The sequence below is a fragment of the Salvelinus fontinalis genome, chromosome 25, assembly GCF_029448725.1.
Source record: "Salvelinus fontinalis isolate EN_2023a chromosome 25, ASM2944872v1, whole genome shotgun sequence".
NCBI classification, from domain to species: Eukaryota; Metazoa; Chordata; class Actinopteri; order Salmoniformes; family Salmonidae; genus Salvelinus; species Salvelinus fontinalis.
In genome coordinates, this window is record NC_074689.1 from 5,485,525 (window position 1) to 5,511,657 (window position 26,133).

The following is a 26,133-nucleotide window of genomic DNA, read 5'->3' on the forward strand; positions in this document are numbered from 1 at the left end:
TTCCTCCATACACAATACCTGGTGTTTATCCTCAGTCAGAGTCAGTCAGAGGACCCTTTTTGAACGTTTTCAACGTTCCTCACCCTCCCCTAGGGCAGACCCCCCCCCGACTCCCCAACACCGTCTCTACCCCTCCCTCTGGTTCTTGTATTTTCTAATCTGTGTAGACAACTGTACAAATTTCCCATACTGCCTTGGAACTCAACTGTGACGCGATGATGTAGCAATCAGTGTGTTACTGTGAGGGGCATTCAGTCGTACACCTTTCTGATCCCCTTTTAAGATGCCAATCTCAAGAATGCGGGCTAGAATAGACTGCCTCACAAAGCACAGTTGCCATACATGCCTGTGTAAATATTAGTTTGACTGGAGGGAAAATTTAAAATTAGAGCCTGGAAAGTGACAAAAGTGAATCTTTGTTGACTTGTTGATGTGTTTGACAAAAAAACATGTGAAATGGGTTTGTTATTAGTGAAACAGTGAAATTATTTGAAATGGTCTAATTTCCTGTATTCTAAAATGCTTCCTTATTTCAAACAATGTACATTTTTGCAGATGATGCTTTCAGCTATTTAACATTGTACTAACACCAAATACAGACCATACTATGTATATATAGATATAGACTGAGCACTGCAGTGAGCCCTTTCACTGGTGATATAGTATGTTGTTCAGGCCAAAAACAATGGGAAATCAATATGGCTCCCCTGCCCTCTAGAGCTCGTACACTGGTTTGTGTGTCCCAAGCCCCCTTAGCTGGAGCTACTGACTCCTACACTCTCCTTGTGAGAGCAGACGACAAAAGAGTCTGTGGCAGGTGGAGCAGAGAAGAGGAGACTGCAGTCCCAGGTCCCAGCCCTCCCAGCAGGGACTCGCTGACTCCCACTGCCCCCTGAGAAACAGCACACACACTCACACACGTGCACATACACACACACACACACACACTCACACACGTGCACATACACACATACACACATACATCTCTCACAGTGCTCACCAGAAACACTTAGAGAGATGTGAAAGACTATACATATGCTCCAGCAACCCCAGGAGGCTCTGCATGCCACAATCATCTCAAAAGTCATTCAATCGGTAAAATGCAGAGGGTATTTCAGATGGATAAAACCAAACAAAGAAACCAAAAATCAAATCTAATTATAAGGCTGAAGCTGATTAATTTAAACTATATATATATATATATATACGTGTGTTTATAATTTATAATTGTGCGTATAATATTCAACAATCAGCACTAATGATATTCATATTGTGTCTAGGTTTTGATGTCCCGTTCCCATGTGTTTCACAGAGCCAGTATGCAGGCCTTTGAGAGGTTTTCAGGTAGGAAGTTCTGTCCTCTGTACAGGAAGGAGCAGTATGAGACCAGAAATTCACGATGGAGCTCGCCTCTTCAAAGAGAGGTGTGCCATCAGGTTAACTTCTCCAGAGATTGGACTGCATGTTTCCCTCTATTTACTGGGTTGTTACATCAATTTGGTGCCTTTTCTTAAATGTAACTTAATAAAACATTTTTAAAAAGTTTAATTTCACCAGATTTTACCATTGTGCCATTAAGGTCACATGTTCAAATTCATTAAAAACACATTTTCCCATCTCAAAAAAATACTATAATAAGTGCCTATTAAGTGCCAAATAAAGTAATTGTTGGGTTGACCTTAACAGGGTTGAAGGTTTTTGTCAAATATTACCTGGGGATTTTAACAAAGCAAATTTGAGAACAAGGCTACCTAAATTCTATCAGCATATTGACTGTAGCACTGGCACTGGTAAAACACTGGATCACTGCTACTCTAACTTCCACAATCCATACAAGGCCCTCCCACGCCCGCCTTTTGGCAAATCTGACCACGACTCCATTTTGCTCCTCCTTCCTATAGGTAGAAACTCAAACAGGATGTACCCGTGCTAAGGACTATTCAACGCTGGTCGGACCAATCGGAATCCACGCTTCAAGATTGTTTTGATCACGCGGACTTGGACATGTTCCGGCTAGCCTAGAGAATAATATTGACGTATACGCTGATTCGGTGAGTGAGTTTATAAGGAAGTGTATAGGAGGAGTTATACCTACTGTGACTATTAGAACCTACCCTAACCAGAAACCGTGGATAGATGGCGGAATTCACGCAAAACTGAAAGCACGAACCAACGCATTTAACCATGGAAAGGTGACTGGGAATATGGCCAAATACAAGAGTGTGCAAAGCTGTCATCAAGGCAAAGGGTGGCGACTTCTAAAATATGATATGTATTTTGATTTGTTTAACACTTTTTTGGTCACTACATGATTCCATATGTGTTATTTCATAGTTTTGATGTCTTCACTATTATTCTACAATATAGAAAATAGTAAAAATAAAGAAAAACCTTGAATGAGTAGGTGTGTCTAAACTTTTGACTGGTACTGTGTATTAAAAAGCAGATTTATTGAATTATCCATGTGGTCTATATTAAAGGGCACTTCATTTAATATAACAGGCTTTTAAAATGCAATACTGGTGCACAATTTCAACTTAAAATATCAAAGTTACACAAAAGGCACTCATTTCGTTGAACGACCCTACTATATACTGAACAATGCCATGACGGCTCAAAACACTTATCTGGTGAGTCTGTCAACTGGTGACCACCAGGTCACATTGCTGAGGCTTTTCCCTACTCCTATAAGTATGTGTCGCAAATGGCACCCTATTCCCTATAAAGTGCACTGCTTTTGATCAGAGCTCTATGTGTCCTGGTCAAAAGTAGTGCCCTATAAAGGTAATAGGGTGCCATTTGGGATGCATACTAAGTCAGCATTCTTCCTGAAACTCACCCGCCAGACATTCCTCACCTATTTAGCAGTGGTGGACTTTAGGTCGCCGTGATTGATGGACAGACAGCCGATCTGATCACAGGTCAGTGTGGAGTGGACATGGGCCTCAGTGGAGATGGAGGGCCGAGTAAGGGGGAACTGAACTCTCTAAGCAGCCCCAGAGGGCCTTTGATGCCGTGTGAATCATACACTGTTTGTATACTAATTATGGAGAGTGTGTGTTGTGGTCAAACAGTCTGGACATTCCAGGGTCAACACAAAAGCAAGTGTTTGTCTGTGATTTTTGCCCCCAATGCATATCGGGGGCAGGTTCCCCGGTTGTCATTTGCATTGGCTTTTTTCACTTTGATCTGAGGAAAGAATACACATTCTAAAGGGTTAGTCCTTTCAGCTTTGGCTGGCTGGTTGCGGGGATCTAGCAACTGGAAGGGGGCCTACCGACATTAAGGCCACTCTGCCTTCTCTGGTCTGTGGCTCCCTGGAAAAGGGAAGATTGCCACCTAGTGAGACTGAAATCTCCCCCTCCATTTGACTGACTTACCTCTGACTGTAGTGCAGGTCTGCAGAGGCAGGGCTGAATAGAAAACACTGCCCATGGCTACTATTGAGCTTTTCACTCCATTTGGTTCTATCTTTACCAGTCGGCACAGTTGTTCACTAGCTATGACATTTTCCCATCAAACAGACAAGTTAAAACTTGAGTAGCACTTATACTGATTTTACTGGTATATTTGTCGTGTGAGCTTTGGGTTCTGTCCCAAATGCACCCCTTTGGGGCGGTAAGTAGCCAATTGGTTAGAGCGTTGTGCCAGTAACCAAAAGGTTGCTGGATCGAATCCCTGAGCTGGCAAGGTAAAAATCTGTCATTCTGCCCCTGAACAAGGCAGTTAACTCACTGTTCCCGGTAGGCCGTCATTGTAAAAAATGATTTGTTCTTTAACTGACTTGCCGAGTTAAATAAAGGTTTTAAAAAAAGATATATAATTAAAATTAAAATAAAATAGGGCTCTGGTCCAAAGTAGTACACTAAATAGGGAATAGAGTGCCTCTGTAGGATGTCCTACTCTATCCTAGAATCCTCTAGGAGCCGCCAATCACTTCTCTCTCTAGGGCTCTATGTAATCAATCAGAGTGCCTCTATGGATTCAGAGAGACCCGTTGATTACGCCCAACTTGCAATGCGCTCGGAGAGGTCCATCACCTATAAACCCTGCCTTAGAATGTCACGTAAACACCGAGCAGACATTATATTGGTCTCATTAACTCTGTTGGAACTCATTAGCCCCGTCCAGGGTCCCATCCTGGTGCCAGTGACGGCCACGTCAAGGATGGGGATTGGCGGCTCCTAGAAGATTCTGAGATAGAGTAGGACATCCTCCATCACCCTGAGACAGGTTGAGTCCCAAATGGCACCCTATTCCCTATTTAGTGCACCACTTTTGAACAGAGCTCTATAGGCCCAGTTGCTCCAAGGCAGCAAAGCCTTTAAGACGTTCTACCAGTTTTCACATTCTTATCAGCCGACTGCGATGACCAGCTTTCCATTTATACCTTTTTGACGTCCGACCCTAAGTCAACACATTAAGGAGGACAACTGGTGACATCAAAATGGATTGCAGTCAGATAACGCGGCACCCTCTTAGCCCCGTTCTTTGCCCCCCTCGCTCCATCCCTTTTTTCTGTCCTCTGCGTCTGCGGTGAGACAAGGCAAAGTTCACCAGGGTCCATGTTTTTTGGATTCGCTGTAGAAAAGTCAGCTCATAAAACCTCATCGGAATGGTTAACAGTTGTTTAACTCGTGATAAAAGCCCGGCAATAAAGCACTTGTGATGTCACTGTGACATGAGCGAGCTCGGTGGGGCAGCCTGAGGGATGGCTTGTGTGTGTGCGCACGTGCGTGTGTGTGTGTTTCCCAGCACCAGCTATCCTATTACTGGCTTCCATAAATGTTCCATGTAAGTCTGAGACGTGCCGGTATCAATCTGGCCTGTTTAGCAACTTGACTTTGTCAGCAGGCTTCAAGCATTACAATACAGCAGTAATTAAATCTGAGATAAAAACAATTGAAAGATGCCCCTTTGTACAACTAAATGGTTTCCAATTAGTTGCAGGAGTGGAATGACAGCTTTGTCCAATACCGCCACACAGACCTGGAGGCTTTCCTGAATGATATCGACGAGTTGTGTCATCGAGCTGAAGAGTGTTCAATCAGTATGAGAGAGAGCACATCTCAGAGCCGCAGATGGATGATTGGAGGAAAATACAGGATAAGATTTGGGCCCTGACTGTGGAAAAGTGTTGCAAAATTCCTGGAACATTCCCAAAATTCCCAGGTTTTCCGGGAAAATCTCCAAGCAGGATTTCTGGAAAATCTGGGAACCTTGGGAAAGTTACAGGAATTGTGCAAACCCTACTGTGGAAAAACTCACCATACAAATACCATAGTGCACTATCAAAGAGAATCTCATAAAGTTTTAACCCTGGTCTATTTCTCCCGGTAGCCATGCCATTCATTCAACATGCCGACGCTTGTCCAGGAGAGGCAGCTGCTACACAAAGTCAAATCTCCCAGAGATGATCATTCACCTTTAAAAGTGAATGATAGAAATAATTCTCTCTGTTTACAAAAAACTGAGCGAGTCTTATAATGCACGCCAGGGCTTTCATCGCCCCGTCTGAACCATCTGTACTGTGGTTCGAAATGAAAAGAGATCTAGATTTGCTGTTCCATAGGCTCTGTTGTATATAGGTATTTTTAAAGCCAGCCAATGTAGTTTCCCACAATCCCACAGGAGGTGAAAAAGGGTACGTTTCTTTATCTTGTGTTAAAAGGTTGTGCGCAGGGCAACAGGTGTTGCTCAACCTTGACTCGTACAGAGAGAATCAAACGGTGAACTCGGGGTGTTAATCGCACACAGTGCACCTTCCTCATGAAGGTAAACACTATAAAAGTCGCAAAGCTCATTATCAAGCGTTTAAGCCTGTTTCTGAATAAAGGAAGCTGTCTCAGAGTTAATCATTGGGGGAGTTGCAGCAGACACCTGCCCCCCCAACGGTATCTCAGAGACACACGGCCAAACAATCAAGCTTGTGTGACACGCTAAAGTAGATAATGTCAACTGAACAGGGGTGTGTAAGGAGGCTTTGTGAGAGAAGATAATTATAATTATAACCATTATAAATGTGTGGTAGCAAGGTTGGGGTCAATTCCATTTCAATAGCGGAGGTGCATTAATATGGCGGACCCCTTGTGTCACGATCGTGTGGTGGATTGACGGACCAAAATGCAGCTCTTGGAAAATAAGCCATCTTCTTTATTAAACAAAACACGAAGATGAACACGACACAAAAACTCTATACAAACTAACAAAAACAACAAAACGACCGTGAAGCTACAAACGTTGTGCATAAACAGACAGGCTACAAACGTTCTGACATAGACAATTACCCACAACCAATGAGAGTCTATGGCTACCCTAAATAAGGCTCCCAATCAGAGACAACCGAAATCAGCTGTCTCTAATTGGGAACTCATTCGGGCAACCATAGACTCTCCTAGAATACTAACCACCATAGACAATACTAGACATCTACACTCAACACAAAACCATACACTACAACCATTAACCCCTTTACCAAATAAACACCCAAAACAACAAAACATAAACATTACCCATGTCACACCCTGACCTAACTAACATAATAAAGAAAACCAATAATACTAAGGCCAGGGTGTGACATAACCCCCCCCTTGAGGCGCGAACTCCGGGCGCACCATACACAGTCTAGGGGAGAGTCTGGGTGGGCTTCCTTCCACGGTGGCGGCTCCGGCTCTGGTCGCGGTCCCCTCGTCACCACAGTACCTAACCACCTCCTAGGCTTTCTCCAAACGACCCCCCTCCACATTAACCCCATTGCATTCAGGGGCAGTTCCAGACTAAGGGGCAGTACCAGGGTAAGAGGCAGTACCAGGGTCAGGGGCAGTACCAGGGTCAGGGACAGTACCAGGGTAAGGGGCAGCACCAGGGTAAGGGGCAGCACCAGGGTAAGGGGCAGCACCAGGGGAAGGGGCAGCACCAGGGGAAGGGGCAGCACCAGGGGAAGGGGCAGCACCTGGGGAAGGGGCAGCTCCGGACTGAGGAATGGCAGCTCCGGACTGAGGGACTGCAGCTCCGGACTGAGGGACTGCAGCTCCGGACTGAGGGACAGCCCATGGCTGGCTGACAGATCTGGCTGCTCATGGCTGGCTAACTGATCTGGCTGCTCATGGCTGGCTGACGGATCTGGCTGCTCATGGCTGGCTGACGGATCTGGCTGCTCATGGCTGGCTGACGGATCTGGCTGCTCATGGCTAGCTGACGGATCTGGCTGCTCATGGCTAGCTGACGGATCTGGCTGCTCATGGCTAGCTGACGGATCTGGCTGCTCATGGCTAGCTGACGGATCTGGCTGCTCATGGCTAGCTGACGGATCTGGCTGCTCATGGCTAGCTGACGGATCTGGCTGCTCATGGCTAGCTGACGGATCTGGCTGCTCATGGCTAGCTGACGGATCTGGCTGCTCATGGCTGGCTGACGGATCTGGCTGCTCATGGCTGGCTGACGGATCTGGCTGCTCATGGCTAGCTGACGGATCTGGCTGCTCATGGCTGGCTGACGGATCTGGCTGCTCATGGCTGGCTGACTGATCTGGCTGCTCCTGTCTGGTTGGCGGCTCTGGCAGATCCTGTCTGGTTGGCGGCTCTGGCAGATCCTGTCTGACTGACGGCTCTAGCGGCTCCTGTCTGGCTGGCGGCTCTAGCGGCTCCTGTCTGGCGGACGGCTCAGTGGGCTCATGGCAGACGGGCGGCTTTGCAGGCTCATGGCAGACGGGCGGCTTTGCAGGCTCATTGCAGACGGATGGCTCAGATGGCGCTGGGGAGACGGATGGCTCAGATGGCGCTGGGGAGACGGATGGCTCAGATGGCGCTTGGCAAACAGGCAGTTCAGTCATTGCAGTGCAGACGGCAGACTCCTGCCGGCTGAGGCGCACTGTAGGCCTGGTGCGTGGTGCCGGGACTGGTGGCACCGGGCTGGGGACACGCATCTCAGGGCTAGTGCGGGGAGCAGCAACAGGACGCACAGGACTCTGGGGACACACAGGAGGCTTGGTGCGTGGTTTAGACACTGGTGGTAAAGGGCTGGAGACACGCACCATATAGCTAGTGCGTGGAAGAGGCACTGGTGGTACTGGATTGGGGCGGGGAGGTGGCGCCGGAAATACCGGACCGTGCAGGCGTACTGGCTCCCTTAAACGCCGAGCCTGCCCAACCTTACCTGGTTCTATGCTCCCCGTCGCCTGACCAGTGCGGGGAGGTGGAATAACCCGCACCGGCCTATGTAGGCGAACCGGGGACACCATGCGTAAGGCTGGTGCCATGTACGCCGGCCCGAGGAGACGCACTGGTGACCAGATGCGTTGGGCCGGCTTCATGACATATGGCTCAACGCTCAGTCTAGCCCGGCCGATACGTGGAGCTGCAATGTACCGAACCGGGCTATGCACGCGTACAGGAGACACCGTGCGCTCTACTGCGTAACACGGTGTCTGCCCGTACTCCCGCTCTCCACGGTAAGTACAGGGAGTAGGCGCAGGTTTCCTACCTGACTTCGCCACCCTCCCTTTAAGGCCCCCCCCAAGAAATTTTTGGGGTGTACTCACGGGTCTCCAGCCTTGTCTCCGTGCTGCCTCCTCATATCGCCTCCTCTCGGCTTTCGCTGCCTCCAGCTCTTCACGAGGGAGGCGATATTCTCCAGGTTGTGCCCATGGATCTTCTTCCAATTCCTCCTCCCAACTCCAGAGATCCTGTGTAGGTATGTCCTGTTGCCGCCTTCCATGCCGCTTGGTCCTATGGTGGGTAATTCTGTCCCGATCGTGTGGTGGATTGACGGACCAAAATGCAGCTCTTGGAAAATAAGCCATCTTCTTTATTAAACAAAACACGAAGATGAACACGACACAAAAACTCTATACAAACTAACAAAAACAACAAAACGACCGTGAAGCTACAAACGTTGTGCATAAACAGACAGGCTACAAACGTTCTGACATAGACAATTACCCACAACCAATGAGAGTCTATGGCTACCCTAAATAAGGCTCCCAATCAGAGACAACCGAAATCAGCTGTCTCTAATTGGGAACTCATTCGGGCAACCATAGACTCTCCTAGAATACTAACCACCATAGACAATACTAGACATCTACACTCAACACAAAACCATACACTACAACCATTAACCCCTTTACCAAATAAACACCCAAAACAACAAAACATAAACATTACCCATGTCACACCCTGACCTAACTAACATAATAAAGAAAACCAATAATACTAAGGCCAGGGTGTGACACCTTGCACTTACAACAAATTCCGCGTTTTGTTAAGTTTGCCGTATTGTACATTGCTCTCCGTTACTCTTAATTGAAAAATGGAAAAAAGTAGCTTGTGCTGATTTATAGGCACTTTGAACCATGTAACACACCGTAGTTTAAACAGTCAGTGCAATGACGTGATATCTGAATTCAGCCATTTTTATACACGTTCGCCATTGTCAATTCAGGAAGTAGACTGAAATTCTAATTCCCCAAAATGTTCATAGGGTTTGAGGAAAATGTGAGTTCCCTTCCTTAATCGACATGGAATTGACCCTAACAGTATGTGGTGGTGTGGTAACGTGTTGTGGGAATTTATTGAAGACTTGAAGTCTTATTTTGGAATGCTGGTCCATCCCTTCAGGTAACAGCCCTGTCTGTCACAGGTCATCCAGAGAGTGACACGGGAGTGTCCCACTTGCCTCACCGCATCCCCAGACTAGGGACGGACGCAGGGAGGATAGAACAAAAACTGGTTGGATGTAACTTCAACGCACGCACGCACGCACACACACACACACACACACGCACGCACACACACACACACACACTCACAGTACCAACCAAAAGTTAGGACACACCTAGTCATTCAAGGGTTTTTCTTTATTTTGACTATTTTCTACATTGTAGAATACTAGTGAAGACATCAAAACTATGAAATAACACATATGGAATAATGTAGCAACCAAATCAAAATATATTTTATATTTGGGATTCTTCAAAGTAGCCACCCTTTGCCTTGATGACAGCTTTGCACACTCTTGGCATTCTCTCAAATGGCTTCATGAGGTAGTCACCTGGAATGCATTTCAATTAACAGGTGTGCCTTGTTAAAAGTTCATTTGTGGAATTTCTCTCCTTCTTAATGCGTTTGAGCCAATCAGTTGTGTTGTGACAAGGTAGGGGTGGTATACAGAAGATAGCCCTATTGATAAAAGACAGAGTCCATATTATGGCAAGAACAGCTCAAACAAGCAAAGAGAAACAACAGTCCATCATTACTTTAAGACATGAAGGTCAGTCAATTCAGAAAATTTCAAGAACTTTGAAAGTTTCTTCAACTGCAGTCTTAAAAACCATCAAGCGCTATAATGAAACTGGCTCTCATGAGGACCGCCCCAGGAAATGAAGACCCAGAGTTACCTCTTCGGCAGAGGATCAGTTCATAGAGTTACCAGCCTCAGAAATTGCAGCCCAAATAAATGCTTCACAGAGTTTGAGTAACAGACACATCTCAACATCAACTGTTCAGAGGAGACTGTATGAAATCAGGCCTTCATGGTCGAAATGCTGCAAAGAAATAACTTCTAAAGGAAACCAATAATAAGAAGAGACTTGCTTGGGCCAATAATTCTCTGTGTTTACAAAAAACTGAGTGAGTCTTATAATGCACGCTAGGGCTTTCATCGCCCCGTCTGAACCATCTGTATTGTGGCACATCTAAACATCAACTGTTCAGATGAGACTGTATGAATCAGGCCTGCACCAATAATAAGAAGAGACTTGCTTGGGCCAAGAAACACGAGCAATCAACATTAGACCAGTGAAAATATGTCCTATGGTCTGATGAGTCCAAATATGAGATCTTTGGTTATTACCGCTGTGTCTTTGTGAGACAAAGAGCAGGTGAACGGATGATCTTTGCATATGTGGTTCCCACCATGAAGCACGGAGGAGGTGTTATGGTGTGGGGGTGCTTTGCTGGTGACACTGTCTGTGATTTATTTAGAATTCAAGGCACACTTAACCAGCATAGCTACCACAGCATTCTTAAGCGATATGCCATTCCCATTTGGCAAATCTGACCATAATTCTATCCTTCTGATTCCTGCTTACAAGCAAAAATGAAAGCAGGAAGCACCAGTGACCAGTTCAATAGCACAGCCTGGAATATGTTCCAGGATTCGTCTGATGGCATTGAGGAGTACACCACATCAGTCACTGGCTTCATCAATAAGTGCATCGATGACGTCGTCCCCACGGTGACTGTACGTACATACCCCAACCAGATGCCATGGATTACAGCCAACAACCGCACTGAGCTAAAGGGTAGAGCTTCCGCTTTCAAGGAGCGGGACTCTAACCCGGAAGCTTATAAGAAATCCTGCTATGCCCTCCGACGAACCATCAAACAGGCAAAGCGTCAATACAGGACTAAGATTGAATCGTACTACACTGGCTCTGACCCTCGTCAGATGTGGCAGGGCTTGCAAACTATTACAGACTACAAAGGGAAGCACAGCCGAGAGCTGCCCAGTGACACGAGCCTACCAGATGAGCTAAAAACTTCTGTGCTCGCTGCGAGGCAAATGACACTGAAACATGCATGAGAGCACCAGCTGTTCAGGATGACTGTGTGATCACGCTGTCCACAGCCGATGTGAGTCTTCACTGACATTTTCAAACTCTCCCTGTCTGAGTCTGTAATACCAACATGTTTAAAGCAGACCACCATAGTCCCTGTGCCCATGAACATCAAGGTAACCTACCTAAACGACTACTGACCCGTAGCATTCCCAGCTGTAGCCATAAAGCGCTTTGAAAGGCTGGTCATGGCTCACATCACTATTATCCCAGAAACCCTAGACCCACTCCAATTTGCAAACCGCCCCAACAGATCTACAGATGATGCAATCTCTATTGCACTCCACACTGCCCTTTCACACCTGGACAAAAGGAACACCTACAGTTGAAGTCGTAAGTTTACATACACTTAGGTTGGAGTCATTAAAACTCGTTTTTCAACCACTCCACAAATTTCTTGTTAACAAACTATAGTTTTGGCAAGTCGGTTAGGACATCTACTTTGTGCATGACACAAGTAATTTTTCCAGCAATTGTTTACAGATATATTATATTTCACTTTATATTTACTTATAATTCACTGTATCACAATTCCAGTGGGTCAGAAGTTTACGTACACTAAGTTGACTGTGCCTTTAAACAGCTTGGAAAATTGCAGAAAATTATGTCATGGCATAAAAGCTTCTGATAGGCTAATTGACATAATTTGAGTCAATTGGAGGTGTACCTGTGGATGGATTTCAAGGCCTACCTTCAAACTCAGTGCCTCTTTGCTTGACATCATGGGAAAATCTAAAGAAATCAGCCAAGACCTCAGGAACAAAATTGTAGACCTCCACAAGTCTGGTTCATCCTTGGGAGCAATTTCCAAACGTCTGAAGGTACCACGTTCATCTGTACAAACAATAGTACGCAAGTATAAACACAATGGGACCACGCAGCCGTCATACTGCTCAGGAAGGAGGCGCGTTCTGTCTCCTAGAGATGAACGTACTTTGGTGCGAAAAGTGCAAATCAATCTCAGAACAACAGCAAAGGACCTTGAGATACTGGAGGAAACAGGTACAAAAGTATCTATATCCACAGTAAAACGAGTCCTATATCGACATAACATTGAAACAACATCAGCAAGGAAGAAGCTACTGCACCATAAAAAAAGCAAAACTACAGTTTGGAACTGTATCGGTAGAACTGCAATGGCAGAACTGAAAAAGCGTGTGCGAGCAAAGAGGCCTACAAACCTGAGTTACACCAGCTCTGTCAGGAGGAATGGGCCAGAATTCACCCAAATTATTGTGGGAAGCTTGTAGAAGGCTACCCGAAACGTTTGACCCAAGTTAAACAATTTAAAGGCAATGCTACCAAATACTAATTGAGTGTATGTAAACTTCTGACCCACTGGGAATGTAATGAAAGAAATAAAAGCTGAAATAAATAATTCTCTCTACTATTATTCTGACATTTCACATTCTTAAAATAAAGTGGTGATCCTAACTGACCTAAGGCAGGGAATTCTTACTAGGATTAAATGTCAGGACTCAGAAAAACTGAGTTTAAACATAATTTGCTAAGGTGTATGTGGACTTCCCGACTTCAACTGTATTTGAGAATGCTATTCATTGACTACAGCTCAGCATTCAACACCATAGTGCCCTCAAAGCTTATCACGAAGCTAAGGATCCTGGGTCTAAACACCTCCCTCTGCAACTGGATCCTGGACTTCCTGGCGGGCTGCACCCAGGTGGTAAGGGTAAACAACAACACATCCGCCACGCTGATCCTCAACACGGGGGCCCCTCAGGGGTGCGTGCTCAGTCCCCTCCTGTACTCCCTGTTTACTCATGACTGCACGGTCATTAAGTTCACCGACAACAATGAGACAGCCCATTCGGAGGAGGTCAGAGACCTGGCCATGTGGTGCCAGGACAACAACCTCTCCCTCAACGTGGTCAAGACAAAGGAAATTATTGTGGACTACAGGAAAAGGAGGACTGAGCACGCCCCCATTCTCATCAACGGGAATGTAGTGGAGCAGGTTGAGAGCTTCAAGTACCTTAGCCTCCACATCACCAACAAACTAACATGGTCCAAGCACACCAAGATAGTTGTGAAGGGGGCTCGACAAAACCTATTCCCCCTCAGGAGACTGAAAAGATTTGGCATGGGTCTCAGATCCTCAAAAGGTTTTACAGCTGCACCATCGAGAGCATCCTAACGGATTGCATCACTGCCTGGTATTTCAACTGCTCGGCATTCGACCGCAAGGCACTACAGAGGGAGTTTCCTGGCCATGGACCCAAAATATCAATGTTTTTTTTCGCCAAGCCACTTTTGCCTTATGGCAAGGTGCTCCATCATGCTGGAAAAGGCATTGTTCGTCACCAAACTGTTCCTGGACGGTTGGGAGAAGTTGCTCTCGGAGAATGTGTTGGTACCATTCTTTATTCATGGCTGTGTTCTTAGGCAAAATTGTGAGTGAGCCCACTCCCTTGGCTGAGAAGTAACACATGAATGGTCTCAGGATGCTTTACTGTTGGCATGACACAGGACTGATGGTAGCGCTCACCTTGTCTTCTCTGGACAAGCTTTTTTCTGGATGCCCCAAACAATCGGAAAGGGGATTCATCAGAGAAAATTACTTCGCCCCAGTCCTCAGCAGTCCAATCCCTGTACCTTTTGCAGAATATCAGTCTGTCCCTGATGTTTTTCCTGGAGAGAAGTGGCTTCTTTGCTGCCCTTCTTGACACCAGGCCATCCTCCAAAAGTCTTCACCTCACTGTGCGTGCAGATGCACTCACATCTGCCTGCTGCCATTCCTGAGCAAGCTCTGTACTGGTGGTGCCCCGATCCCGCAGCTGAATCAACTTTAGGATACGGTCCTGGCGCTTGCAAGACTTTCTTGGGCGCCATGAAGCCTTCTTCACAACAATTGAACCACTCTCCTTGAAGTTCTTGATGATCCGATAAATGGTTGGTTTAGGTGCAATCTTACTGGCAGCAATATCCTTGCCTGTGAAGCCCTTTTTGTGCAAAGCAATGATGACGGCACGTGTTTCCTTGCAGGTAACCATGATCGACAGAGGAAGAACAATGATTCCAAGCACCACCCTCCTTTTGAAGCTTCCAGTCTGTTATTCTCCTGAGGCGGCAGGTAGCCTAGTGGTTAAAGCATTGGACTAGTAACCGAAAGGTTGCAAAATCAAATCCCTGAGCTGACTAGATACAAATATGTCGTTCTGCACCTGAACAAGGCAGTTAACCCACTGTTCCTAGGCCGTCATTGAAAATAAGAATTTGTTCTTAACTGACCTGCCTAGTTAAATAAAGGTTACATTTTTTTTATCGAACTCAGTCAGCATGACAGAGTGATCTCCAGCCTTGTCCTCGTCAACGCTCACACCTGTGTTAATGAGAGAATCACTGACATGTCAGCTGGTCCTTTTGTGGCAGGGCTGAAATGCAGTGGAAATGTTTTTTGGGGATCAGTTCATTTGCATGGCAAAGAGCAACTTTGCAATTAATTAATTAATTAATTGCAATTCATCTGATCACTCTTCATAGCATTCTGGAGTATATGCAAATTGCCATCATACAAACTGAGGTAGCAGACTTTGTGAAAATGTGCAGTTCTATTATTTATTTGTATATCTTTTGGCCACGACTGTACATACTGAGTGCACAAAAAATTAAGAACACCTTCCTTATATTGAGCTGCACCCTCCCCCCTCCCCCTTCTGCCCTCAGAACAGGCTCAGTTTGTCAGGGCATGGACTCTACCAGGTGTCGAAAGCGTTCCACAGGGATGGTGGCGCATGTTGACTTCAACGCTGCCCACAGTTGAGTCAAGTTTCTGGATGTCCTTGATACACATGGGGAACAGTGAGCGTTAAAAACTAGCAGTGTTGCAGTTCTTGACACAAACTGGTGTGCCTGGCACCTAACTTACCCCATTTAAAGGCACTTAAATATTTTGTCTTTCCCATTCACCCTCTGAATAGCACACATACACAATCGATGTCTCAATTGTCTCAAGACTTAAAAACCCTTCTTTAACCTGTCTTCTCCCCTTCATCTACACTGATTTATTTAACAGGTGACATCAATAAGGGATCATAGCTTTCACCTGTTTTCACCAGGTCAGTCATTGAAAGAGCAGGTGGTGTTAATGTTTTGAATACTCAGTGTATATGTAGTGAAAATGTTTCTACAGTACCTCCAGAATCTAAATTAAAAGCATTTTCACAGAAATCGTATAATTTTGCAAAATGGTTTAGATTGAGTGCTTCCAGCAGGTCTTATATGTTGGGGTTTGTAGACTGTAAAGGACACATGGAATCAAATGTGCAGTAAAACAGGAAGTTATTCCTGTTGTTTTATTAAAATACTTTAAAATGCATCATCAAAAGATAAATGCAAATATCACTTTCAGGCATCCACACCAATAAAGTGCATTTATTACTCAAGTCTCATTCCTATGGCGACTCAAACCCGGAATACTGTGTTACCACTGACTTGCCAGGAGTTCATACAGCCAGATAGTGCCATGGTAACAGCAAGCTTACTTTTGCCAAGTGTGCCCTTACATCTCAAAAAGAAGCCTGTGACGTACGCCACAAATGTAAATGTGAAATTAAGCAGCAAACGTCAACAGAAACATGATTTTCATTGTTTTATTTGCAAACAAACCAACAACAAAACACACATATAGCAACTCAGAAAAGAACAAGGTAAAAAATATATACTTTCACATAAATGGGCAAGAAATGACATGCAGACACAGAAAATCAGACAGACAAAACTACCAGCTACTCCATCGACAGTACAGGCCAGCCCTCAACAATTCAAACCCTCTGAGTGAAAAAAACCCCGCAAGGCAATCAAAAGTGTTCCCTTAGGTTGGAACAGGCCCCGACTGTGTCCTCCACAGAAACTAAGTGGAAAAGTCAGATTGTAATAGATTGTGATCACTGGTGTACTTCTTCATAAAACATTGTCTGAAAAAGCAATAAAAAAAATATTTTTTTAAAGAATAAAACTGATAGTTGAGGGTGAGAGGAACACAGAGGGGGTCACAGTCATCAAGGAAACACGAAACAGATGTTATTAGCCACAGTAGTAATGGGTTTTGGTTAGTGATTTTTTTTTCAATTCTGGATTTTCACAGTATCATTTATCATCAGCATTACCAAATCAACCTGAGATGTGAAATTGGATCACTCATAATCTTGCATTTTAATGAGGGCACAGAACACAGTACAAGGCTTGGCACTGCGAACTCCAGAATCTAAGGTGAGCCTTGTGACAGACAATAGCTACTGCTTTCCTTTCAAACTATTACTGTATAATACATTCCTTTTTTTAAAAGTAAAACAGTCCCTGTACAAACAAGAAGTCTCAAATGCATATTTTAATAAAAAACGTTAATCGTATCCCCTGCCATTTCCATCATGACAAGTCACACTGAAAACACATCATAAAAACAGTCTATGAAACATTAATTATTGGGGCCCATCACCTTCCATTTTCACAAGTGCTCAGGTTCTCTGGTAATTCGTATTTTTGGAAGCCCACTATGGCTATTTGAGTTAAGGGGAGATTATACACTACCTTCACCGCAAAGGACAATGAAGAAGTTCAAACTGGTTTGCAATTGAAATCCAGAGACAAGGTGTTCACAGTAAAGTTGTCTTTTTTTGAACAAACATACCTACACGTGTGAGCACACACACACAAATAGGAGCCTCCTATAAAAACTGTGGTGAATTCCTCCTCTAGCTAAGGCATAAAAGGTGCTTCTAGTGACAAGTAGCATCACAGTTCAAAAAGAGCTTCTGTAGACTTATTTACAACAAACACTTGAGGCTTAACGGCAGCCCACTATTTACATCCAAATAATGCAAAAGAGGTATGAAACATAAATGGTATGTACAAATACAACATTTACAATAGGAAGAAGTTCAAAAAAAGCTTCATGCCAAGTGAAATAAGATACACTTTAAAATAGCTTAATAGTTATTTGGGGAGATCGAGATCAAGTTTACCAAAGCACAACATTTTTTAAAAACATCCACCCACAGGATCAAACTCTGAAAGCTGCGATCTTTGCTCTTCGGGACCAAAAAAAGACTTAATTTCCCCCCATCTCTAGAGTGATCGAAATCGACAGCACCAAAAACAACATCCATTAAATCAAGACAAAATAATGAACTACATCTTTTATGAAATTAAAGCACAGTAGGCCTACAGACTACGAGTAAAGATAAATTAAAAAGAGCACATTGTTACACATTCACAACTGGCGTGCGACAACCAGAAAGATGAAGGCTTGGCTAGTCACGCCTCCACAGTGCCTCCCCATTCTTTCTGTGTCAATGGAGGAGACACCGACTGAGCTCCGGTGTGGTCACTGTGGTGAACGGGTACTAAATGTACCGGCAAGAAGTGGTAATACACAGGCACCTGTGAGGACAAGCAAAGCAACTGGGTGTGACGTGTAAAATGGCTAAGAGTGATAAGTACGATTTATTTTCCATGCAAGGTGCTTTCAAAGCAAGTCTATCATAAAATGGCATCATCTTATCACATTTTTTGCATATTATCTTCTGACATAAACAAATAAAAATGTCCATTTATTTAACCAGTAGCCATACATACTTCACACATATAATATACATGATATGACATACTGAATTAGATGAGTGTTGGAGACCACCCAGTATTCAGATATAATACAGGTAATCTAATGTGAATGCCCCCATGGCCACATCACATTTACTTTCTAATTCTGAAATGGAATTGTCTTCTCGTTATACTTTGGTGAGGCGGCATTTTCTCTCTCTCTCCAAATAACCTTGAGCTGCATTTTATAACTAACATGTATTTGAAACTGTGGTGGAAATAGAACAGGCTGGAAACAAATAGTAGACGTAAGTGTAAAAATGCCCACTAGTCTATCAGTGAGCGTCTCTTCAGCCTCTGCCTCGAAAGGTTACATTGCATCTTCCAAGACAATACGGCATAGTGCAATGGTTAGGTTATGGGGAGAAAATAACATAAGAAGTGATTAGGCAAGCACGAAACACAAGAGGGTAGAATGAGATTGGTTAGAGCAGAGCTCTCCAACCCTGTTCCTGGAGAGCTACCCTTTCGATCCAACCCCAGTTATAACTAACCTGATTCAGCTCATCAACCAGCTAATTATTAGAATCAAGTGTGATAGATTAAAGTTGGAGTGAAAACCTACAGGACGGGAGCTCTCCACAAAAACGGTTAGAGGGTAGAATGAGATAAGAATAGACAAAGAGAGAGAAGAAAGTTGGCGCTGAGGGAAAAGAAAGTCCCCAACACATCGGCTGTGGCCCATGGTCAGTCACTGTTGGGGTCAACATCAAGGTCACTGTTGTGAAGACGGCAGTCTGTCAGAGGGCTCAAACCAGTCCCTGTCCTGCATCCATCCATCCACGAGGAAGAGGATGGAATGTCACGAAGATAAATTGCAGTTTCTTCTCAGTTCGCAAAGCCCGTCAGACATTGTGGGAGTCGCTTCAACTGTGTTGAGTCGCTTCCACAGACTCAATCCCTTTCACCTTCTGCTGTGGAGTTCAGTACTATCAAAATCTCCCTTTGGCTGCCGTTAGGTGTGTGTGTGTCCGTTGTCTCTTTTACAGAGTCTTCTGATGCCCGTTGGCCGAGAGCTTCCCAGACTCCGGGTCTGTGGGGCTGTTTGACAGTTGTAATTTATCCAGACCTGGCCAGGAAGAGATAAGGGGCAGAAATGTAATTAAAATAAAAACACAGTTAACCTTCAAGACGAGGAATGGGAAAAAATCAAAACACTACTGCCTCCGTCTGACATTTTCTACATCAGACGATCCTGGGTGTGTCACAACAAGCTTGAGAGACGTTCCCCCTTCGCCTCATAATATTCACTGTCACATATCAGTCCTAAGGCACATTGGATTTTGCCGTCATTTCCCCACTTTGTCGCTCAAGGTGTGTGTGACAGGAATCAACACTAGGCTATACATCTCTCCGGCTGCAGCCACAGTAGTCATTTTACTGCCTGAGTTGCAGAGAATGCAGACCCAGCTAGCCCCTGCAGACTTGGAACCCGTTAAGAGTTATAAGTCATAGGGAGACTGACTTCTATATAATTAGTGTTGATTATTACTGAAATGCACAAAAACCTAAAAGTTTACTTCTTGTCCGTATATGTGACCAAAACAATTTAATTTGATTACCTGGCTTTAAAGGGATAGTTCACCCAAATTACAAAATGACATAAGGTATGACTGCAATAGATGCTTTGGTTTAATTTCTCTGGCACTGTTTCCACATGCTAAAGTTTTAGCATTTGTGGAACAAATCCCATTCAAGTCATGGCACCAATATTAGCATTATTATACCATACAGAAATGGTTTGTCGAGATCGGCGTGTAAGAACTTGACTAGCCTGCACAGACCCCTGACCTCAACGAACACCTTTGGGATGAATTGAACCGCCGATTGCGAGCCAGGCCTAAACACCCAACATCAGTGCCCAACCTTACTAATGCTCGTGGCTGAATGGAAGCAAGTCCCTGCAGCAATATTCCAACATATAGTGGAAAGCCTTCCCAGAATAGAGGTGGCCGTTATAGCAGCAAAGGGGGGACCAACTCCATATTAAATGCCAGTTTTACCAATATCTTATAGTCAAAAGGTATAAAAGGCAGTACTCAAATCTAAAAGACTGTACAGGTGGAGGATTTCAAACGCACAGAGTGCGCTTTCATCAATTGTTGAAAACAATATTCTCCGATTGTCCTCATTGTCTGTAGTAATCTATGATAAGGCTTTATTATTGTATATAGCAATGCATTCTTTAAGAATGTCGGTAACTCAATGAACCAGTAATAATGTAATTTCAGCTTTGTTTGACATGAACATGAGTATATGAATATAAAAATGTTACCTAATGCTTTCAAGAGTTCCTCTCGGACCGCTGAGGTAAACTTCCGGACTAGGCAGAGAGTAGTTACCACGGCAAACAGCAAGTTGTACGATAGGACGATATAGAAGTTTCCCAGCCAATTGAATCTCCCGAAGTCTCCGAGAAGATCAAACCTGGTGATACCTGTGAAGAGTGTGAAGATGTTAAATAAAAGAAGATTCAATATTTTGCTATTTGAGTGGATTATAAAACAAAACAATGAATATAACTATACCATGATCATTTAGAAATACTGGACCATAGTTTATTATGTTTTTATTTTACTTCAAGCACAGATCGTTTCACAACACTGACACCAGCTCTAACCCCTGGTTGAATTATCTGTCTAAGTCACAGGAGTTAGGTGGCAACTTAATTGGGCAGGACGGTCTCATAGGAATGGCTGGAACGGAATCGATGCAACGATAACGAACTCAAACACATGGTTTCCTTGGGTTTGATACCATTCACTCCATTCCAGCCATTATTATGAGCCGTCCTACCCTCAGCAGCCCCTGTAGTCTAAGTAATGTAGGCCTATCATTATTCTCTGATTCCCATTGAGGCAGTGACCAGCAGCCCTACATGATCCGACACTGTGGACTGAAAACCAAGAGCAATCGACACGAACACGGAGCACAAAAATGTCACACAAAACCTGGAGGGAAAAAAGTGAGCTTGGATTATTTCCCAATGACAGGCACTAAGTAGACATGTTCCTTTTTCCAAACACCTTTGGCAAGACGAGAGTTGCGTTTATAATCACAAACCCTTCCCTTTCCACTACTGCTTCAGCGAATTAACTATTTAACAATGTCTGTTCTGTCGGCAGTTGAGGCACTTTGAAAAGTGTCTCTTCAATAGCCTGACTCTTTCAACAGGCAAGAAAGGCCAAATTGAAAGAAGCGCTTATACCTAAAAACCATTTGATGTACACTGTGTACTAAGATACTCAGGCAGTGCCGGATCCAGGATGGACGAAAATAAAACCAAAATAGCCAAACCCTTTATATAAATGATTTAGCGGCCAATGCCACTCTTCCTGAGATAAAGTCATCTTCATTGTCTGACATTTGGCGGATTACTAATATTCCTTTCATAGGAAACTGTTTTGTTAGTGGGACTGTATAGACAATTTGTTAGCGTGCAAAAATCGAGTGGAACAAAAAAAATACAGAAATGAGCCACACCCCAGGCAACATGGCTATCAATGGGACCACAGTCACCTGCACATACACCTGAGTCAACCGTTCTGAAGTACAGCAAACAAGCAGAATCTTGTAGGTTTCCGATGTTGCCGAGACCGCTTGTACAACTCATGGCGGGCGGGCCTGACCCCCCTGCGAGAGGGAATCCTCAGTTTCAGGCCAGTCAGAGGCATTCACTCCATGTCTCGTCTCAGTGTATGCTTAGTATGAATCATACACATCGTAAACAAAACGATGTCTGAACTTCATCAGAACTTCACAAAAGCTACTTCAATATGGCCCCGTAGCCACCTCATCCTGTCCTCTATTTAGCTACATACACATCTGCAGTTAGGTTACTGAGGAGGAACGAATGTAGAGACGTGCTGCAAACAGTTTCAATGCATTGGGAGGTTGTCTCCACTGCTCCATCCATCCATCTCTCCAGCATTGACAGAGACGGAACAGAGTTGCTAATCCCTCGTTTCTCTAGTGGGGCCAGGGCCTTTTACAGCCACGCTGGGACTCTGCCAGACCTGAGCGGGTTTTCTCATTTCAAACCATCTGTCATGGCAGATCACACGCTGCATGCAGAGGTGTCAACACCCTATTGTTTTCCTATTTATTTATCATGGGCTGCTGCTTCTTCTAGAACCTTCCAGAATGTTCCACCAGCCCTGGCCAGTACAATAACATCTTGGTCCCAAATGGCACCTATATAGTGCACTACATTTGACTAGAGCCCTGGCCAGAAGAAGTGCACTACGCAAGGGAATTGGGTGCCATTTGGGACGCACCCCCAGACTCATCTCAGTAGTCGAGGGTTTTGCTGCCGTCAAAAAAAAATGTACTGAAAAGTGACAGGATCGGGAGGATAACCTACCCTGAGGTGGATTAAAACACTTCAGTTGTAAATAGTCTTCACTCTTATAGTCCGAAGCAGTGGAACTCATTCATTCCTGTGCTTTCAATGTTCTTTACCCGTGTGAACTAAATAACAGTGCATGCAGCCAACCTTTCAAATTAAAACCACGACAAGCCTACCCAATATCAATACATGAACCGACCAGTCGCTTCAGCGGTCTTGATCAAATTTCGCAATTCATAAACTGGCATAGCTCACAGTGTGAGGTAATGTTCTTGGATTTTTTCTCCCCTTCGGTAATGCCTGCGAAACTGCTGCGTGGCAATCAATTTGGTGTCTGGAAAGATGCATCTACAGCCTCTAAGCAGTTGGCAAGCATCAAGGGCCTTTAAACAAGTTGCTTGTAAAAGAGAGGCAGGGAGGTTGGAGAGATGGCAGTCAATACACCTTGCCACACCGGTCAAGCCTAATTAATTTCTAATGCAAGACATTTTGATCTTGGTTTGGTATTTGGAGCTGTTGGGAAGTAAAGTTTTTGGGGGCCTTTGGAATGGCGCCGTTAGCAGATGGGGAAACTATGCCTACGTCCCAAGGGCCCGTAGGGCTCTGGTCAAAACAAGTGCACTTTGTAGGGAATACGGTGCCATTTGGGATGCTGCCTATATGGTGTGTGTCTAGAGATGACGTAACCTCGCATAGAAGAACCTGTCTTCCTCTGATCACCCAATTCACTTCAGCCAGTTTTTCTCATCACCATTTGCAAAATGTATCATTATGTATTACTGTGTGTATGTGGGCCAAGTGATATCCAACATGTCTCACAATCCATTCCAAGTAAGATGGAAGCCGTTGTGGGTGATTACATTTGCTGATTCATTCTGATCATTCATCCACTAATTTGCGAGAATGGTGGCCTACTTATTCATTCGACTTCAGATAAGGAACGATAAATGACTATCTAGAATTGCATCTATGTAATAAATGATCATTTTCTGAGATGGTTTATACTCTGGTAGGCTGTATACCAAATGGCACCCTATACCCTATATAGAGCACTACATTTGAGCAGAGCTCAGCCAGTGTATTATCCCAGGAACAGCAGCCAGGCTGACAGTAGTGACCCAAGTCCTCTGTGCTGCAGTACTGCAGTACAGTACTGTTACTGTGTTTTTTGGGGACACTGCAGACGAAATTTAGACAAACATACAGGGGAGAAAAATAACTTATCGGTGGGAGCGATGGGGGTGGGGTCCCCCAAATGTCCCCCTATGGTTTAAAGTAGTGCACTATGTAGGAAATACGGTGCCATTTGGGACGCATCCTATATCACTCTGATGCTAACAAACACACACACTTAGATAACTGGTCTACCTGTAAAGCCTAGCCTCTTTAGCCCCCCCCCCCCCCAAATAAAGTGTGTTCATTGGACTTTTACCCTTGTCTGCACCCTAACTAACCCTGATGTTGCTGCCACTGAGAAACGAGCACTCCCATTTCAGTAGCATTACAGGTCCCACGGCCCTCCTTCAAGAGAAGCTTAAATAAAACATGGTCGACAGGACTACTGTACAAGCAGCGGTTAGCATTAGCCCCGGGTTCTCCTACAGCCCCTCAACTCTGTGCACTTTATTTCTCTCAGACATGCGTTCAAATACTTGAACAATCCTTTCAAATACTTTGAGCGTTTGCCTGAGTGCCAGATGGGCAGGGTTTACAGTTTTGGGACTTTCTATTGGTTAATTAAGCCAGGCAAGCACAAACAGGAACAAAGTATTTTAAATTATTTTTCAATCAGTTGAAACCCAAGTAATCTGACTTATTTTGCTACAGCAATCATGCTCTCTGGTTTACACACACACACACACACACACACACACACACACACACACACACACACACACCTTTGACATGTTAATATCTTCACAAAATAGCAGAATGGTAACACTAAAAGAGTTTACCTCTCCCATAATATTGACACACACATTACACAAGCATACACACTCCCTCTCCCCACGTCTTTCTCCAGAGGGCTTTGGCTAGGGGGGGGGGGGGGCAGCATTCATTTATTCCTTTTCATCTATTCAGTGTCACAGAGCAGAACCTGTTGGTACTTTGTAAAGCTCCCTATGACTCACTGTAAGCCAACACACACACACACACACACAGGCGATGGTGCTATTTGAACAGCTGTGTCTGTTCCCTGCGTGTTTATTAGTGCCATTGTGACGCCGCTGCTATCATGTCATTTTCTCCCACTCTTGCTCCATTCTCTTCTCAAATCGCTATGGCAAACTATGAGGGAATTTAACTTGTTAACCTTAACGGTCTGATGGGGGGGGGGGGGGTTCACCTCCCTCCAATTAGTTTCTCACAAGAGCAATCCCGAAATGTTCACCGAACATCAGTGCTCACCTATTCCTTCCATCCACTACGTGTTCAATCCATGGGTTGAATAGATTGTGATATTCACAGATGTCAAAGTCAAAAGGTAGTGTCCAAAATGGCACCATATTCCCTATGTAGTGCACTACTTTTGACCAGGGCTCATAGGGAATAGAGTGCCATTTGGGACAGAAAATTACAAAAGACGGATAAAAGCTAGGAGAGACTCACCAAGTGTTCTGGACATGACTGGCAGGGCTGAACTCAGCACCAGGATGGACACACAGCAACCAATGATCTACATGGAGGGAGTCGCAGAGCGTTAGAGTCAGCAGGTATAGAACCTTAACTGATGAAAACCATTAACATATAGATAGGCCATGACGGAGACACTGAGTGTGAGAACTGAGGGCGTGATTACCTTAACAAGACACTGTGTACACACACACAGATGTGCACGCGCACACACCTCTTCACAGTAAATGGATTCCACACACATTGTGCAATTAGTAGTTCTGAAGATGCTCATTACCAGATTCTGCTCTTTTGTGGCTTTCGAGTCCTTTCACTGAGTCGCCATGGCTCGTTAACAAGCCTCACCGTTCCCCCCGCTCATTACTAAGTTGCCCCCGTGAGCCAAACAGAGCACACAACCAGCCCCCCCACACCCCTCACTGATGTACAAGAAAAGAAGCGCTTGCACTGCGTCCATGTTTACGCAACTCACAAACAAATATTGGGTGGGAGATCAACTGAACCATTCAGACGGAGGACTGAACCATTCAGACGGAGGACTGAACCATTCAGACGGAGGACTGAACCATTCAGACGGAGGACTGAACCATTCAGACGGAGGACTGAACCATTCAGACGGAGGACTGAGGCGGGGGGCTGAAGAGGATGAAACACAAGGTCTCAATATATCATCACGGGTTGTGTGTGTGCATTTACCGTTGTCATGGTCGTGTCGTCTTTCCTGGGAGTGAGGCCTTCAAACACTCGCAAGCTGTAGAAGCCGACAACTGAGGACACCATCAAGTAGCTGTTGCGGAATCAAGGACAAGAAATCCAACATTTGTTGACATTTTAAGTGGCCAGTTGGCACCTTTTCACCAAGGAATAATGTGACGAAACACAACAGAATGTCCCAGAAGATGTCCGGCTAAGCAAG

The 26,133-nt window shown here is 44.7% G+C and overlaps 1 protein-coding gene and 1 pseudogene across 3 annotated transcripts in view; one reads left to right on the plus strand and one right to left on the minus strand.

Annotated features, from left to right (window-relative positions):
* LOC129823304 (RING finger protein 32-like) overlaps positions 1-9,696 on the plus strand; it is a 103,397-nt pseudogene extending 93,701 nt beyond the window's left edge.
* A 6,517-nt stretch (positions 9,697-16,213) lies between these two features.
* LOC129822794 (limb region 1 protein homolog) overlaps positions 16,214-26,133 on the minus strand; it is a 62,486-nt gene continuing 52,566 nt past the window's right edge. For all 3 annotated transcript variants that reach the window (XM_055881218.1, XM_055881217.1, XM_055881216.1), the window contains 4 exons: positions 25,914-26,004; positions 25,194-25,260; positions 20,511-20,672; positions 16,214-19,304 (listed from right to left, as the gene is read on the minus strand). In XM_055881218.1, coding sequence (XP_055737193.1) covers positions 19,219-19,304; positions 20,511-20,672; positions 25,194-25,260; positions 25,914-26,004 — 406 coding nt within the window. In that variant the 3' untranslated portion in view covers positions 16,214-19,218. The remainder of the gene's footprint in view (positions 19,305-20,510; positions 20,673-25,193; positions 25,261-25,913; positions 26,005-26,133) is intronic.